The 16245-nt window shown below is 38.8% G+C and overlaps 1 protein-coding gene across 1 annotated transcript in view; it reads right to left on the bottom strand.

The window, feature by feature from the left end:
* The window catches only part of LOC138737370 (protein lin-28 homolog B-like), a 317579-nt gene that overhangs the window by 128391 nt on the left and 172943 nt on the right, over positions 1–16245 (bottom strand). Inside the window, exon 3 of the mRNA XM_069888116.1 lies at positions 11833–12017. Within this exon, the coding sequence (XP_069744217.1) occupies positions 11833–12017 (185 nt within the window). The remainder of the gene's footprint in view (positions 1–11832; positions 12018–16245) is intronic.

The following is a 16245-nucleotide window of genomic DNA, read 5'->3' as shown; positions in this document are numbered from 1 at the left end:
ATGTAATGAACTGCCAAAGGAAATCTGGTGACACAGTTGGCATAGCAGTTAGCGCAACATTGTGATAGCGTCAGTGATTGAGGCCAGGGTTCGAATCCTGCGCTGTCTGTAAGGAGTTTGTATGTTCTCCCCGTGTCTGAGTGGGTTTTCCCAGGGGCTTTGGTTTCCTCCCACTGTTTGAAACAGATGGGGAGTTGTAGGTTAATTGGGTGTAATTGAGCGGCACAGGCTCGTGTTCCAAAAGGGCCTGTTACAGTGCTGTGTTTTAAATTTTTTTTTAAAGTAGTGGGGAGGCAGGTACAATAGGAACATTTAAAATACATTTGCAATATTCAGTGTGAGTTTATTGTGATAGGGTTTAGAGCAGACATTCTCAACAGGGGCTATATGCACCCCCTCCCCTGGGGGCCACAGCACATTTTGGTGGGGGGGGGCATAGATTGAAATCTCAAAATATTTTTTATGTAGTTGGTAGGAGAGAGATATGGAAGAAACCAACTAAACTTGACTGCTTCACAGGGAGGGGTGGCCCATAAAATTTGAGCGCAGGACTAAGAGGCCAAAGAGGGATATGGCAAAGCTTGAGTCAACTGGGCCAGTATGGACAACTTGAGCTGAACAATTTGTTTCTGCACTGTTAAACTCATTGACTGTGGCTTAGAATTCACAATTAGTCTGATCATTTTTAATCTTTTCTTCTGCATTTAAAATGTCTTCGGACGAAGTGGTACTGCTAACTTAGGGGACATTACTATTTCAGCAGAGAGCTCTTTGGAGAAATAGCTGATGCAATTACTGATGATATGAATGTGGCTGATAAATATGCAAAAACATAACCTTGCCATATGACCTCAAAACACTGGAGCATAGTGGGTCATGTATTCTGAACGGTAACCATGACAGCAATAGCCCATCTGGCCCGACATTTGATCATTCCTTAAAGTAGATTGAAAAATGTGGAAATCCTTGCTGATTTGCCCATGATTTGTCCATTATTTTTCATTTTAATGACACAGCTCAGTAGGAGGCCCTTCTAGCCCAAGAAGCCCATGCCACCCAATTGCACCCAATTAACCTCCCAACCCCATACGTTTTGAATGGAGGGAGGAAACTGGAGCACCTAGAGAAAGCCCAGGTAGGTCACGGGGAGATCGTACAAACTCCTTTCAGGCAACAGTGGATTCGAACCTGGATGGCTGGTGCTGTAATAACGTTGCACTAACTGTTGCCGCCTATTTTATTTTGTTGCCTCAGTGTTCATTAGGTACCTCAGTGCTTATTGCAAGTAAAGCAATGACTAGGACATGTCAAATTCCTAAAATAACCAAGCTTTTGAACAAGAGGTGAAGGAGGAAAATCAGGAGGGGAAAAATGAGATGGATCTGAAGGGCAGGATAAAGGAAAATCCCAAATGATTCAACAGAATATACTCTTTTAATATATAAAGGTGGTGAGGGAGAGAATTGTTCTCATTAAAGATGAACATGGCTGTCATTGTGTGTAGGCACAGGAAATGTGTGAGATTTTAAGTGACTATTTAATATTATGGTGGCACGGTTAATGCTGCTACAGCACCAGTGACATGGGTTTGAATCCAGCCCTGTCTGTAAGGAGTTTGTATGTTTTCCCCGTGTCTGCATGGGCTTCCTCTGGGTACTCCAGTTTCCTCCCATCCTTGAAAACATATTGGGGTTGTAGGTCAATTGAGTGTAATTGGGCAGCACAGAATCGTGGGCCGGAAGGGCCTGTTAGCGAGCTGTATGTTTAAATTTTAAAAAATTTAAATTTAAATTTCTCATCAGACTTTAGCATGGAGATGGCCAAGGAATTGAAATAAATGTGTTGCATGAACTATCAAGGAGAAGGTGTTGGTAGCCGTGGAGTATGTTACGGAGGCTAAATCACCAGGGCCTGACCATGTACATCCTCTGACCTTGTGGAAAGCAAGGCCCGTGCAGAGATATTTACTTCATTATTGGCCTCAAGAGAAGTGCCAGAAGACTACTAATGTTGTTTGTTATTTAAAAAGGCAAGCAAGGGCAAGTCAGGGAATCACAGGCTGGTGAGCCTAATGTCAGCTCTGGGAAAGTTACTGAAGGGGACTCTGCAAGACAGGATTAACCAGCATTTGGAGTATGAAAGGAAAGCAAGCCCAAAAAATTATAGGACAACTAATTAAGTCAGGCATCAGCAGAAGAATTTGGGAAAAAGTTAATGATGTACAATTTTGTCCATGGACATTTGATTGAAACCTATAATATTGCTGTAGATGGTAAGAAGAGTTTTTGAGCACTTTCCTTGCCATTATAGCATTTTAATTGGTTATTTTGTTAACATTATGTAATAAAAAATTCTTACCAATATTGTCTTCATGATACTCTTATAAAGGAGACGGTTGTTGGTGTGTGTTCAACAATGAACACCCCTATTCAGAATTTATTGCTATGAAACCCAAACTCCAATCTGCCTCTGGAATACAGATGGATGGAATATTCAATCATTGAATTTAACCAGTCTCAGTCCAGAACCAAGGGAAGAGATTTGGAAACTAGTACAGGATTAAATTTTGTTGGTAAAGAATCACCAGCAAAATCCAAGCTTTGCACAACGATGTCAGAAATCGTGAACCTGGCAACTTCGCAGGGAAGGCAAAAGCCCTGTCCCAAGCAGATTGAAGTACTTCAGAGGCCCTCCATTACTGCTGCTACAGTAGGAAGATGTGTTGTTGTAAGATAGCGCATGCTATGGATAATGAACAACAGCAATTTACTCAGAAAACAGAATGCATTCATGGATAATGAATAGAAATGACAGTAACTTCTCCCAAATAAAGCAAGGCAATTTCTTCAGAAAAATTCAGTGGGTGGGACCTGGTAAGAAGTGCAAAATAAATGACTGTCATTTATAGCAATGTGGGCACTAAGATTCATCAACAGGGTAATTACTCAAGTGTTTTCACTCTGACAGGTTGGAATTGACCTCGCACAGACATTGAATAAAGATAAATTGTACAAGCAAAGCAATGAAACAGATAGTAATTGTAATGAAGCATTGTTCGTGATGTAATAATGTTCGTTATAGTTCTGCAAAGCACTTGGTCAAAATCTGAAAACCTGAATCACTCAACTCAATGTCAAAACAATCACTCGTTAAAACCAAATGATACCATTTACTCTGTCTATTCTCATTTATTCATCAAGACTTGACAATAATACTAAGTATTTTTGAGAAGCATGCACAAAATAAAGGTAATTATCGAGCATATTGTCTCACAGAATGAGAACACAAATACTGAAAATTGACATATACTGACAAGACTATTTATCAACAATGTAAAATTGAGGAAGTATGGGTTGTTGAACTATTCATATACTTAAAGGGCAATCAATGAGCATCAGGCCATTGAAAGCTGAAACAATTGTCAGTTACATTTTTAACCAGGTACAATGCAGTACAGCTGAAACATTTTGATTGTTGCTTTGTAAATTATTTTAAAGTTTTTTTTCAACATGGTAGAAGCAGATTCCGGCCATTGAAACCTTTGTTGTCCAACTACACCCAATTAAGCTGCCAATCTCATACGTTTTAGAGGCTAAGAAGAAATTGGAGCAGCTGGGGAAAATTCACCCAGTGGAGAATGTGCGAACTCCTTACAGACGGTGCCGGATTTGAACTGGGGTTGGTGCGCTACAATATCATCGTGCTCATTGGCCTCACTGAGGGATGCCGGTGGGGGGTGGGGTGGTGGGGAGGGGGGGTGGTGGTGGTGGCGGATTGCACCAGGTAACACCATCCGAGGGGTGACACCAAAATGACTGTCTGTGTACTATGTAATTTCTTTTTATGAAAATATCCCAGTAGTTAGTTATAACAACAAAAACATTTTTCGTAAGCCTGTGGCAGTGCACATCCTCATGGCGAACCGGCCCCGCTTGTATTGCCACGTGGCGGGGCGGCCATGGGAAAATGACGTCGTCAGAGGTTTCTCTCTGACTCTAGCATCCCTTCCAGCGATTATGGTATCACAGTGCACCAGGTGACTGAGCTCATGCTGCCCTTAAAGGGCCGTGCTGAATTTGAATAAAAACAGTCGTTAACGACCCTCAACATGGTGGCTGTGTTTCTTCCACTGCTCACACCGCCACAAGCCCAGCTTACATGTATCAATATATCTACAAGGCTAAAACTCAATGCTAATTTACTTTTTGAACCTTCTAATGCGCTCCAGTCAGAGCCGCTCCCCACCCCCTGCTCGGTACGCTTAGTACACTCAGTCTACGGTGGGGGTAACACCATGAGTCACCGCACCGGGTGACACCAACCCTAATGATGCCCACTGGTTGTGCTAACTGACACGTTAACAACAAGATCAAAGAAAGTCACTTACAAAGTTAATTTGAAATGAAGTCTTCAGCTGAGAGGTAACATTTTGCGAGCTGCTTAGTTGTGTTCACGATTACTGAATCTTTCAGCATTTGTTTCCACGTAATGATTGCAGGTCAGCGAATGCCGGAATTCTGCAACTGATTTTTAGCGTCTATTATTACAGGATTGGGAATTAATGATTGAGATGGGCTGGATTAAAGAGGATGATTCAAAAATTATTCATTTCAGCCTTCTTGTCAACATCAAGCAGTGGTGTTTGATCATATTTGTATCAAGCATTTCCTTGGGATATAGAGGGACTTGCTTCTACACCATTTCTAAGGGTTGTGTGATGATTAAAAAATATTGGACCCACATTTTGCCACATATGAGGCTTCATGGAGCGGGCAGGTAGGTAGCTGGTGAGGAGGTGCACTCCTCTTATTTACATGGAGATTCAGTGTGCTCTCCACTAAGCGCCACGTCTCGTGTTAAACTGTTGATGACGGTGGCTAATCTCCTCTCTCATTCAGGGCCATGTGACTGGGCAATCCCAGGACTAAATTCTTTAAATTATTGCCAAAAATCAGTTATTGCCTATTAAATATTTCTAGTTCAAAGATTGTTGCTATGTACACAAGATCAATGTAAGGTTTGAGCTTGACTCAATGGTGGCATTCTCTCCTCTTCTCCAAGTTAAGTATTTATAAATTCAAGCATCCACACCCAAGCTGTTAATCCTGATTCTGAGGTGGAGGTGAGATTAAACATTAACCCGAGGTCCAGTAGATCCCATTGCATTACTTGTAGACAGCAGAGTTCTTCCCAGTCACTAGACTGATACTTGTAACATCCTGGCAGGCTGCAACACAGTGTGGTATGGTTGCTGCAGGGAAATGCATTAGGTGCCAATCCACAGGACCAGAAGAGTGGCAGAGAGGACCACTGGAGACTCCCTCCCCCCCACCATCGATGTGTTCTACTAGGTTCATTATCTTAAGAAGGCATGCAAAATTATTAAGATTATTAAAGATTTTTATAGTAAAAATAATTGTGGAGATACAGGTACACTGGAGAGCATGGTAAAGAAGGCATTTGGCATGAGTGCCTTCATTGGTCATGGCATTGAGCACAGGAGCAGGATGTCATGTGACAATTGCACCGGATATTGGTGAGACTGAACCCAGTGTTCAGTTTTGCTCACCTAGTTTTAGGCAAAATATTGTTAAGCATGAAAGGGTGAAGAAAAGATTAACGAGAAAATTGCCAGGACCAGTGCACTTGAATTTGATAGGGTAGGAATTTTCTCCCTGGAGCATAGAAGGCTTAGGGGGTGATTTACAGATGTTAATAAAATCATGAGAGCATAGAGAAGGTAAATTGTCACAGACTTTTATCCCAGAGTAGGTGAATTGAAAACCAGTGGGAATAGATAAAAATAGTGAACAAGAGACTGCAAATGCTGGAAAATTAGAGTGACCTATAAAATTCTGGAGAAGCTCAGAGAGACAGGCAGCACTAGATAGCAATGTTTTAAGGCTAACCCCTGGATTAGCATCCTTAAAGGGCACCTGAGGGGGATTTCCATCACACTGAGCGCGAACAAGAGAGTAAGTGGGAGAAGTGTGGATAATTGTTACATTCAAAAGTCATTTTTATAAGTACATGGATAGAAAGGATCTGGAGGGATATCAATTGAATGTGGGGAAATAAGACTAGCCTGATCAGCATGGACAAGATGGGCCAAAGGGCCTATTTTGGTGCTGTGAAACTCTGATTCATTTGCCTGCATTTGACCCATATCCATTTCAGCTTTTCCAATCCATGTATCTGTCCAAAAGACTTTAGATCCAGATAGGTGGTGAACAAAAAGGAGAAATATGGCCTCTGTAAAAATTCACAACCATTTCTTCATTTTCTTTCTCACAATCTCGATGATAATGATGCCACGTTTATAACTGTATTAACATTTTAGGCAGGCCAAGTGAACTATCATAAGAAATAAAGATCATGCAACAGTTAAGAGATCTGAGTTGCAGTGTTGAAGGTGAAGGTACATTCTACGCAATCTCTGAATGCCTCACATCACAGCTCAGTTTGGTAGTTGTAATGGAGTGGTAAACCATTGCTCCCCATTCCCGCACTTAAAGAGAATGCACAACTCAGGGTCAAACTGAGGATGAAAGCTCAGAACCTAGAAATAAATGAGAAGAAACCCTTCTTTTGGCTTAACAGAGTTTATATATTCTCATGGATTGATGGTTCAGATAAAGTTTCATGCTTTTTCATATTCCGAGGCATTTCATACCAAACATTAACTCGTCAGTGGTTCTTATTGAAATATGGATACAGAACCAGTGTTTCTAGAAGCTCCTTTGCATTAAGATTAAGAAATTGCCCTCTGTGTCAAGAGGGCTTTTCTAGTTTCCATGTCCATATACCTGGAGGCTTACAGGAGGTATTTTGACTTCTCTCCTTCTGGAAAGAAATTGATCAAAATCATCTCTGGGTATCTAACCAATAAGAAGATCTGGACTGTTCCTTCATTCTGCACAGAAATCTCAGGAACCTATTTTCAATCATTCTTTTGCATCTGAAGCCCATTCTATTTGGTCAAAGACGGTAAGTTCTGATATCAATTAACCCAGCAAACCCTCTTTGTAGCACCTCCTGATGAATCGGTTTACAAAAGTAAAGAGCTCCCTTGTGCCTGAATGCAAAAAGCAAGAACAGAAGACAGCTTCTTCCCTGCTGACATCTGACGTGAATGGCCCTCTCATCCTCACAAAACCATCTCATCATGGAGAGACATGAGAGACCGCTAATGCTATAACCTGGAGCAAAGAACAATCTGCTGGAGCAGAGTGAAACACGAAACTCTGCAGACACATCGTTTGTAGTAAAAACACAAAGCTGGAGAAACTCAACAGCTCATACAGTGTAGTTTATTTGGCAAAGATAAAGATACATAACCTATGTTTCAACCCTAAGCATCCCAGTGGGTCGAGCAGCATCAGTGGGAGAAAAAGTAATGGTTAAATGTATGGGTTTGAATCTTTCACCATAAATAAACATTTAGACCTTAAACTCTGGAGAAGTCATACCTAACTCTGGAGAAAGTGGACCATTCTAACACCATGAATAACTTGTTATTCTTTAAAGAAAAGTTTCAGAAGTTCTAAGAACCCTTTTGGATTTCTTGGGTACTTAAAAACATCCATCCAGTTGATCTTAAGTGCTCACGTTAGCACATTTTAAACATTTGGGGGGCAGATTTCAAGGAATAGTAGGTTGACATATGTCAGCACAAAATTGTGGGCTGAATGGCCTGCACTGAGCAGTAATGTTCTGTGCTCCTTTTTTGAATTGTCTCCCAGCCTAATGCTTGGAGAACTCTCTGGACTGCTTCCACTGATAGCTTAGAGAGGAGTTCTCTTTGCCACCCTCTCATCATCACAGGGGAGGACCTGACACCGGTCAGAACAAACCAAACAATGGTAAACTCCGCCTTAGACTAAAAATCCCATCATATTAATCTAAAACTGGAATGGCTATAAACTCACAACAATATTTTCTCTACATGAAGTTTCTAAAATCCTTCATTCATGGCTGGTCTTTGACTGTTATGGAATGAGCCTTGACTAGTAGCATGCAATTAAGAATCCTTTTGACCTTTATGTGATCCACTTCTTGTTCCCTGGCAATCTGTGAAATGTGGCCTCTCTTCTTTTTGATCAAATTTCACTGAGTAGTTTGACTGCTTATGCAGACATTGACAAAGTGGCCTTTCAGGTTCTTTTATCATTCATTTCCAAGATTTTGTTTCTTTCTCAGAATTCTCTGAACTTGAATACTAACAAAAAGATTGTTTTTGTCTCTAGTTGATGAGAGAAAATGCAGAATATTAGCTCGCCATTTGTTTTTGTTTGCCCAAAGAGTTAGTAATATGCACTTTGTTTACATTGCATGCCCAGCGTAATCTGTCACGTTCATTGATTGGAATCTTAGATTAAATCTGCGCTTTCAAATTTAGTGCAGACTGCCATCAATGTTTTTACAATAATTTATTTCCAATGGACAAAGGACACAACTAAACTGAATAGCAGATTCTGGAGTCAAGAAAGGCTTCGGAGATAACCAAATAGCACATAGTCCAGTGCATGGAAGTCTACTCCTTACTCAAAGGTACAAGCTTATGTTCGATTTGGCTGGTCATGTTTTGGCAGGATATGCAAAGAACCATTAGAATCAAGAGCTAAAGCAGAGAGAATATAAAACTGCATTTATTTAAAAGAATGATTGGAAACTACAAAACAGAGACAGACACCGCATGAGGACAACAATTAAATTAAGTGTGATTTCCTCTCAGCTGTGAAACCTTGTTCACCTTATGTAGAAGACGTTTTGAGAGCTTTACAGTGGAGATTTTTTAGTGATCCAGCCAAGTGCTTCCTACAGGAGAAATTGTGATGTCAGAATAAGCTAAGAAACAGAAAGGATCCTCATCCAATCATATGCTGGAGGAGGTGCAGAGGAGCTTCATCACAAGGATCCCAGTCCTGGAGGGCTTGAGTTAAGGGGAGAGCTTGGACAGGCTAGCACTTGCACAGGAGGTGAATCCATAGTGTCTCCACAGGGACTCTTGCTTTTCTTTCTCTTATTGTTGGGGGGCTGAACAATGCTAGTGATGTCACTTTGTATGCCTTTAAGGCAGGCAAAAGTTGACGAATTTTCTGCATTAGTAACATGCCAATAAATAAATTAATCTATTAATCTATTCCCGAGGGCGAAGGTTGACCTTATAGAGGTATATAAAATCATGATGGCATGGATAACGTGAATACAGGCAGCTGTTGGGTTAAGAACATTCGGGTTACAAACAAGTCATACTTACAAAGGGTCTGTTCGACAATTCGCGCATGTGCGTAAATGCATATAATGTAATCTCACGCACGCTAAATAAAACCATAAGTACCTATCCCGCCTTAAAATACAAATTTGGCTTATAGATAGGCCCAGGTAACAGATCTTATTCATAACCTGGGGATTGCCTGTAGTCACAGACATATTTCCCAGGGAAAATAATTCTAGGAAGAGAAGGCACATGTTTAAGGTAGGAGGGGAAAGATTGACGAGGGATCTGAAGGGCAACGTTTTCACACAGAGAGTGGTCCATATTGGAATGAGCTGACAGAGGAAATTATGGAAGAAGGTACAATTACAGCATTCATATTTGGACAGATACCATATATATCAGTGTATAAAGCAATTGGGAGTATAAAACAACCCCCAGGATTCCCACTTAAAATGTAGGTTTTGGGCGATACTTGCTGCATAAGACTACCCCGAGACTGGCACTTTATGCTGTTATTTATGAAGGAGTGAAAACTTGAACCTTTCCAAGAAACCCTTGTCTTTAAAAGTTTAAAAGTACCGATAACTGGTCTCTGTGAGATAAAATTATTGAGATTGGCCTGAGAAGGCAGTGCAAGCAGAATGCAAACTGGGACCCTGGCCGATTGTTTACTATTTGTCAGCTGTTGCAAATGGCAATTGTTAGCTTTGTTTGCAATGCTATTATTGTAAGGTATGTTAGACCGATTTATAATACATTTTTCTTGTTTTACTATAACATTGCTTTTAATCCAGCTTCCCAAACGCAAGTTTCAATATACAAATTTAGTGATACAACCATAGGAGTTATATGACTAATTTATGCTATTCTCCATCGCATTGTGGGGGGGGGGGGGGGCACACTCTAAACCACAGGACATTCAGGTTCGTATTTTATAATTGGTGTATAAGACAACCCCTGGTTTTGAGGTGACATTTTTAAGGTTCAAATTCCATCTTCTACGCCACCATGTACAGTATATGGCTAGGAACATAGGAACATAGGAAGTAGGAACAGGAGTAGGCCAAAAATGGCCCATCGAGCCTGCTCCGCCATTCAATACGATCATGGCTGATCTAATTGATGACCTAACTCCACCTACCTGCCTTCTCCCCATATCCCCTAATTCCTCTATCAGGTAAAAATTTATCTAACCGAATTTTAAATATGTTTAGTGAGGCAGCCTCAACCACTTCCCTGGTTAGAGAATTCCAAACATTCACTACTGAGGGCTAAGGAGGAAATTAGTCAAATACAGGCAAAAGGGATGAGGCCAGAATGCCAACTTGGTCAGCATGGATATGTGGGGCTGAAGGGCCTGATCTGTGCTGTATGACCGTTACTGTATCAAACTGAAAAATCCTCCCTGAGACAGATGTGCAAGAAAACAAAATTAAGTTTGGCAGATAAAGATAAATGAAGAAAATTGATTTTTAAAAGTCTGCCGCTTTTAATTAGGAGAAAGTATATTCCTCCTTTGTGAAATTAATATTTTTATTCTGGTTAAAGAGGCTGTTCAGCAATAAAGACTGGCTAACCTTCAAACATATCAGCCCCCACCTCTTCTGTTGGTTTGAGCAAGGGAGATGTGACTCTTTAAAGCTGAATGTCTCCCATTCCAATGCTTTTATCTGAATCCAAAGACAAGATGACACCCTGACTATGGCTTCTGGACTTCTACATTTAACTGGACACCAGCAACTGCTGTGGGACTTGCTCTGCAATAATGATGTAGTCTTGCCCCTACTGTTGTAACAAAATCAAGGCTATCTAAAATGTAGAGCAAAGCATAGAGTCATCATGGCAAGTCAGCAATGGGAGGATCACGGTGGGCAAACCAGTTAACACACCTTTAAAGGTTATGAGAATGTGCAGCTAAAGGGACCTAAAGAATCTTTAATCCAATGTTAATAATACTTTTGATAATGTGTTGCAGGAAGTACCAGGACATAACACAGAATAAGATGGGATGGTACTGAAGTATATCTGCAAAATGAATCGAACATATAATAAAATAAATAATGCACTAAATTTAATATACCTGATGTTCAGCTGAAGTGTCTGCCTGCTAATGCCTTTACTTATTCTTGATTCTCTGCCTGACTTGGAGAACAAGAATGAAAGGTGCTTCTGCACTCAAAACTAAATCCATATATTCTTCTATATCAAGTGTAATTGGATTCATCAGAATCCTTTGGCCAAATGACACCCTGCAACTTCAGGACTTTTACCAGTGACGTAACTTTCCAGCGTGCTTCCAAAAAATATTCCATACTAGAACCAAGTATAAGCCCTAACCGTGACTGACAAGCAACTCTCCAAGTACATTTTAACAAGTTATTGTTGACAAGAATAGAAGCATACCAGGGGAAGAAAGGTTGAATGACTGTGCACTTTTGGTAATGTTTCATCTGATCGCGATCATACCACTGCTGTGTGAATTGTTCCACTTGAAGGAAGTTACCAGCTGTCCTGAAAGTGAAGACTGGCCAAAAAAAAGAGTGCATTCATCGACATTTCTAATTTAGTCAAGGGCAGTGACCACAGGCAAACAACTTAAATTGTTACTTTACCGGTCTCCCTTTGGCTTCCGTTTTTGCACTGTCTTCCCTTTTGGACGCCTCTCGCTGCCTGAACAAGGTGTCCCTCCAGGGCCTGTTACCCTTATTGATTCCAGGCCTTTGCAAGATTTTTTGAAGGTGAATTCCACAGGCTCTCCTTCTTTCAAACTCCTGAAGCCTTCCATGTAAAGTTTGCTCTGAAGGTTGAAACAAAAATGGGAACAACTGAATGGAAATATTCAGTTACAATTGATTTTGCATACAATGTGAGCTTCAGGTGAAGAGCGGAACAAGGCAAATATTGATCATTGCTGTTGGTATTCAGTTGTATCAAAAATAATTTCAGTAGGATCCCACAATATTAACAAAATATTATTTCAATCAGTGATATCGCCAACGTACCACCTCCTCTAATGCCTGATGCCTCCCCTCTAGTTTGGAAACAGGAATCTGACCAGAAATAGCGACCGTCCATTTCTCTCCGTGGATGCTGCCTAACCTACTGAGTCTCTCTAGCTCCACTTTGTTTGCCCTGTAAACGATTCCACTGTTCAACTAGATAATATAAATTTTCCCATCCAAAAGAAATGGTTTCTATCAATTCTTTCATAGCCTTTAATCAATTAAGTATTCTCTAATCATCTTCCATTTGAGAGTTTTGAAATGTGGGCCAGGAATCTTAAGATGCATTAGTCATATTTCCACTGATCCACAGTTTTAATTGTTGTGTTGAAGGAACAGTGAAATGTAAATCTTACTCTGTTAATCAGAGGGCACAAGCAGGAAGCAGAAATGGCAAATTCACATATTGCGTGGATAACCTCATGAAATCTAAAGGCTGAGCATTTGAAAAGGTCTTGGATAATCATAGAATATATCTGAATTGATGAAATGTGGGTTGTCCAAGTACATAACGTAGGTATGTTTATTTTTGAAGAGGTCACTTATAAAGGGAACCTTGTCTTCCATACACAGAAGATGCGAAGTTTATATTTACTGTTACCGCTGCCCTTTGGAAGCATTATCTTGAGTTGGAATAATTTGGTGATGAACCAGTCATGGCTCTGTTTGGTCACGTGCTAGAGGCTTCTCCCTCAGCAATGATACTGCTGGAAACAGGGAGATGTAATCCACGAGATGATGGCCTGTGAGATGAAGGAGAAGTTGGTGGTAGTGTCCTCATGTTCTTCTTGCCCAAGTCATTTAAGGGAGAGATTGGGTGTAAAGGTTAAAACCTTATGCTTTTTTTAAACTCTTAGTTAATTTTGTGCCTCTCGCTTTAAAAGACTATTGTTTGTAGTGTTATCATAGTGACTATGATTTAATATGTCATAATATCTGCCCAAACTAATGACTTGCTCATTATTCTATAAGATATAGAGGAAGCATGAGCACTAGATATAACCATATTACCATATAACCACTTACAGCACAGAACAGGCCAGTTCGGCCCTACTAGTCCATGCCGTAACAAATCCCCACCCTCCTAGTCCCACTGACCAGCGCCCGGTCCATACCCCTCCAGTCCTCTCCTATCCATGTAACTATCTAGTCTTTCCTTAAATGTAACCAATGATCCCGCCTTGACCACATCTGTCGGAAGCTCATTCCACATCCCCACCACCCTTTGCATAAAGAAATTTCCCCTCATGTTCCCCTTATAATTTTCCCCCTTCAATCTTAAACCATGCCCTCTAGTTTGAATCTTTTGATATTTTTCTTTGATATTTTTTGTCTCTTTAAAAACTTTTCTGTGTATCTCTGTAAGTATTGTTATGTATCTCTTTAAAGTTTGAACTTTCTTTTCATTTTATATCTATCATACAGCAAATACTTTGTTATTCATCGTTATGAAAGTCTTAATGCGAAGCTATGCAAAATGTTTATCTGTTTTATCAATGAATTAAATTTACATAAAGCAACCGCCACAGAGTTTGATTATTGGATTAAAGAGATCAAAATTCACCATATCATAGCTCATGGTTTTGGAAGATGATACTTTGAAATTAGGATATATTAGAATAAGGAAAGTGTCAACTATATTGGGTACTTGGGCAATGATCTTGCAGAAGTTGTGGAGCATCTTATGGATCATGAACCCTAATATTTAAAAAAATATATTTATTAATACATATATTATAAATCAATTGCAAAGCATTTGATATACAATATGTTTCTTCTCATACATGACAATTTTTAATAGTTTTTCTCCCTCCCTCCCACCCCACACCCTCCTGCTAAAGAAAAGATCCCATAGAAAAGAAAAAAGAGAGAAATACTCTCTGACATTATATATATGTTTGTGTGTGTGTGTGTGTGTGTGTGTGTGTGTGTGTGTGTGTGTGTGTGTGTGTGTGTGTGTTTGTGTGTATGTTACCAGAAACTATATAGAAATATCATTTCTAATCGTTAGCAATGAATATATTGTAAATATTGCATAGTCAACTAGGGTTCTCCTAGCCATACTACTGCATTACTATCAATTATTAGATATCATATTACAAGAAAGAGTCCAAAAGATTATTTCACTACTTAATACTTACTTCAAAAATATAATACTGATAAAAGGAGAAAGTATACTCAAATAATAGTATCTTCTCATCAAAATGAGGATGGAGAGTGAATAAAGGAATCACAAAACAGACTGGCCTGTTATTTGTATGTATGGAGACTAGATCTTCAAAAAATCTATAAAACTATTTCTCAAATTATAAGTAATTTGTTCTAGAGGAAAACAACTTTGAATTCATTATGCCAGTGCCCCAACATTGAATCAATTTCTAATTTCCATGAAACCGCGGATCATGGACACTACTTGATAAGTTTGTTTCAGGAAGTCACAGTTGAAATAGCTGGAAGTCAAACATAATTGGACAGGAGATCCAATATGGGGGCAGGGTTAAAGTTCTTTTCTCTGATTGAAGGGATGTGACATTGTGCAATAAGGAAAGGACAGTTTTAAATCCAAGTGTTCAATTGACATCGTTTGGAAGGACAAATAAATTATATAGATGAGCAATGGATTGCAAAGCCCAAGGAGTGAAAGTAGTTATTTCATTCAGTGGGTATGTATATTTTCTTTTTTTGTTTGTTTGTTTATTTAATATGTCACTGTGAATTGCTACAATAACAATATACACATTCATCATTAAAATATACACAGTGACATTTTTCCCCTTTTTCCTCCCACTCTCCCCACCCCCTATAACATAAAGTAAAAGAAAAAAGAAAAATAAATAAACAATAAAAGAATACAAAAGAAAAAAAAGTAATGTCATCTTAAATTTTATATTTAGATATTTTTATATTTGTCGTTTATTATTTTAAGGGGTGAAGGTTTGAAATTGATGGTTTCTAGTATACTCTATGCATGGTTTCCAAATTTGTTCAAATAAAGTATATTTGTCTTTTAGATTGTCGGTAACCATTGCGGTATTTTTAAGGTTGCTTCCATTTTCCAAGTTGTCATTATATGCATTGTTTTGTGCTGTGAGTGCGAACATAATAAATCTTTTTTGAGTTTTGTCTAATTTTAGGCCTAATTCGTTTGTCTTTTATGTTGTTTAACATAACAGGAAGATTTCTGGATCTTTTGGTATCTATTTTTGTAATTTTATTTAATATTAAGTTGAAATCGTCTCAAAAATTTTTTACTTTTGTAGATGTCCAAATTGCGTGTAATATTGTTCCACTTTCTTGTTTACAACAGAAACATCTGTCTGATATTGTTGGATTTCATTTTTTAAAATTTTTGTCACGTATAATCTATGTAGCCAATTATATTGTATCATACAAAACCATGTATTTATTGTATTACTCATGGTTCCTGTGCATAGTTTCTCCCATGTTTCGTTCTTTATTCGTATTTTTAAATCTTTTTCCCAACCTTGTTTAGGTTTGTAGATTGTTTCGTCATTTTCCTTGTATTGCAATTTTCTGCACCTATTTGTAATAAATTTTTTCACTATCACTGTGTCTGTAATTAAGTATCCATAGCAGCTATTTTCAGGAATTCTTAAACTTGTTCCAAGTTTTTCTTTTAAATGAGTTTTTAACAGATAGCATGAAAATATTGTGCAATGTGGTATTTTGTATTTGTCATTAAACTGTTCAAATGTTAATAAATTATTTCCCAAAAAGCAATCTTTTATTCTTTTAATTCCTTTTCTAAAAAATAAATTGTCTATTGTAAAAAGAATTAATGGGTTTTGCGTTAGTAGTATTTTTTGTATTTGATCATTTATCATCTTTCGTTCCAGATGTATTTTCTTCCATGTTTTTAGTATAAGATGTAATATTGGAAAGTTGTTGCATTGTACCAGTTTTTCATCTCATTTATGAAGTACATGTTCCGGGACTTTTTCTCCTAATTTATATAATTCTATATAATTCTTGAGCCAGTCTGGTTTTTCTCCAGTCTGATAA

Source organism: Narcine bancroftii, chromosome 6 (assembly GCF_036971445.1).
Source record: "Narcine bancroftii isolate sNarBan1 chromosome 6, sNarBan1.hap1, whole genome shotgun sequence".
In the NCBI taxonomy this organism is placed as follows: Eukaryota; Metazoa; Chordata; class Chondrichthyes; order Torpediniformes; family Narcinidae; genus Narcine; species Narcine bancroftii.
This window is presented reverse-complemented; position numbering and strand designations above follow the sequence as displayed.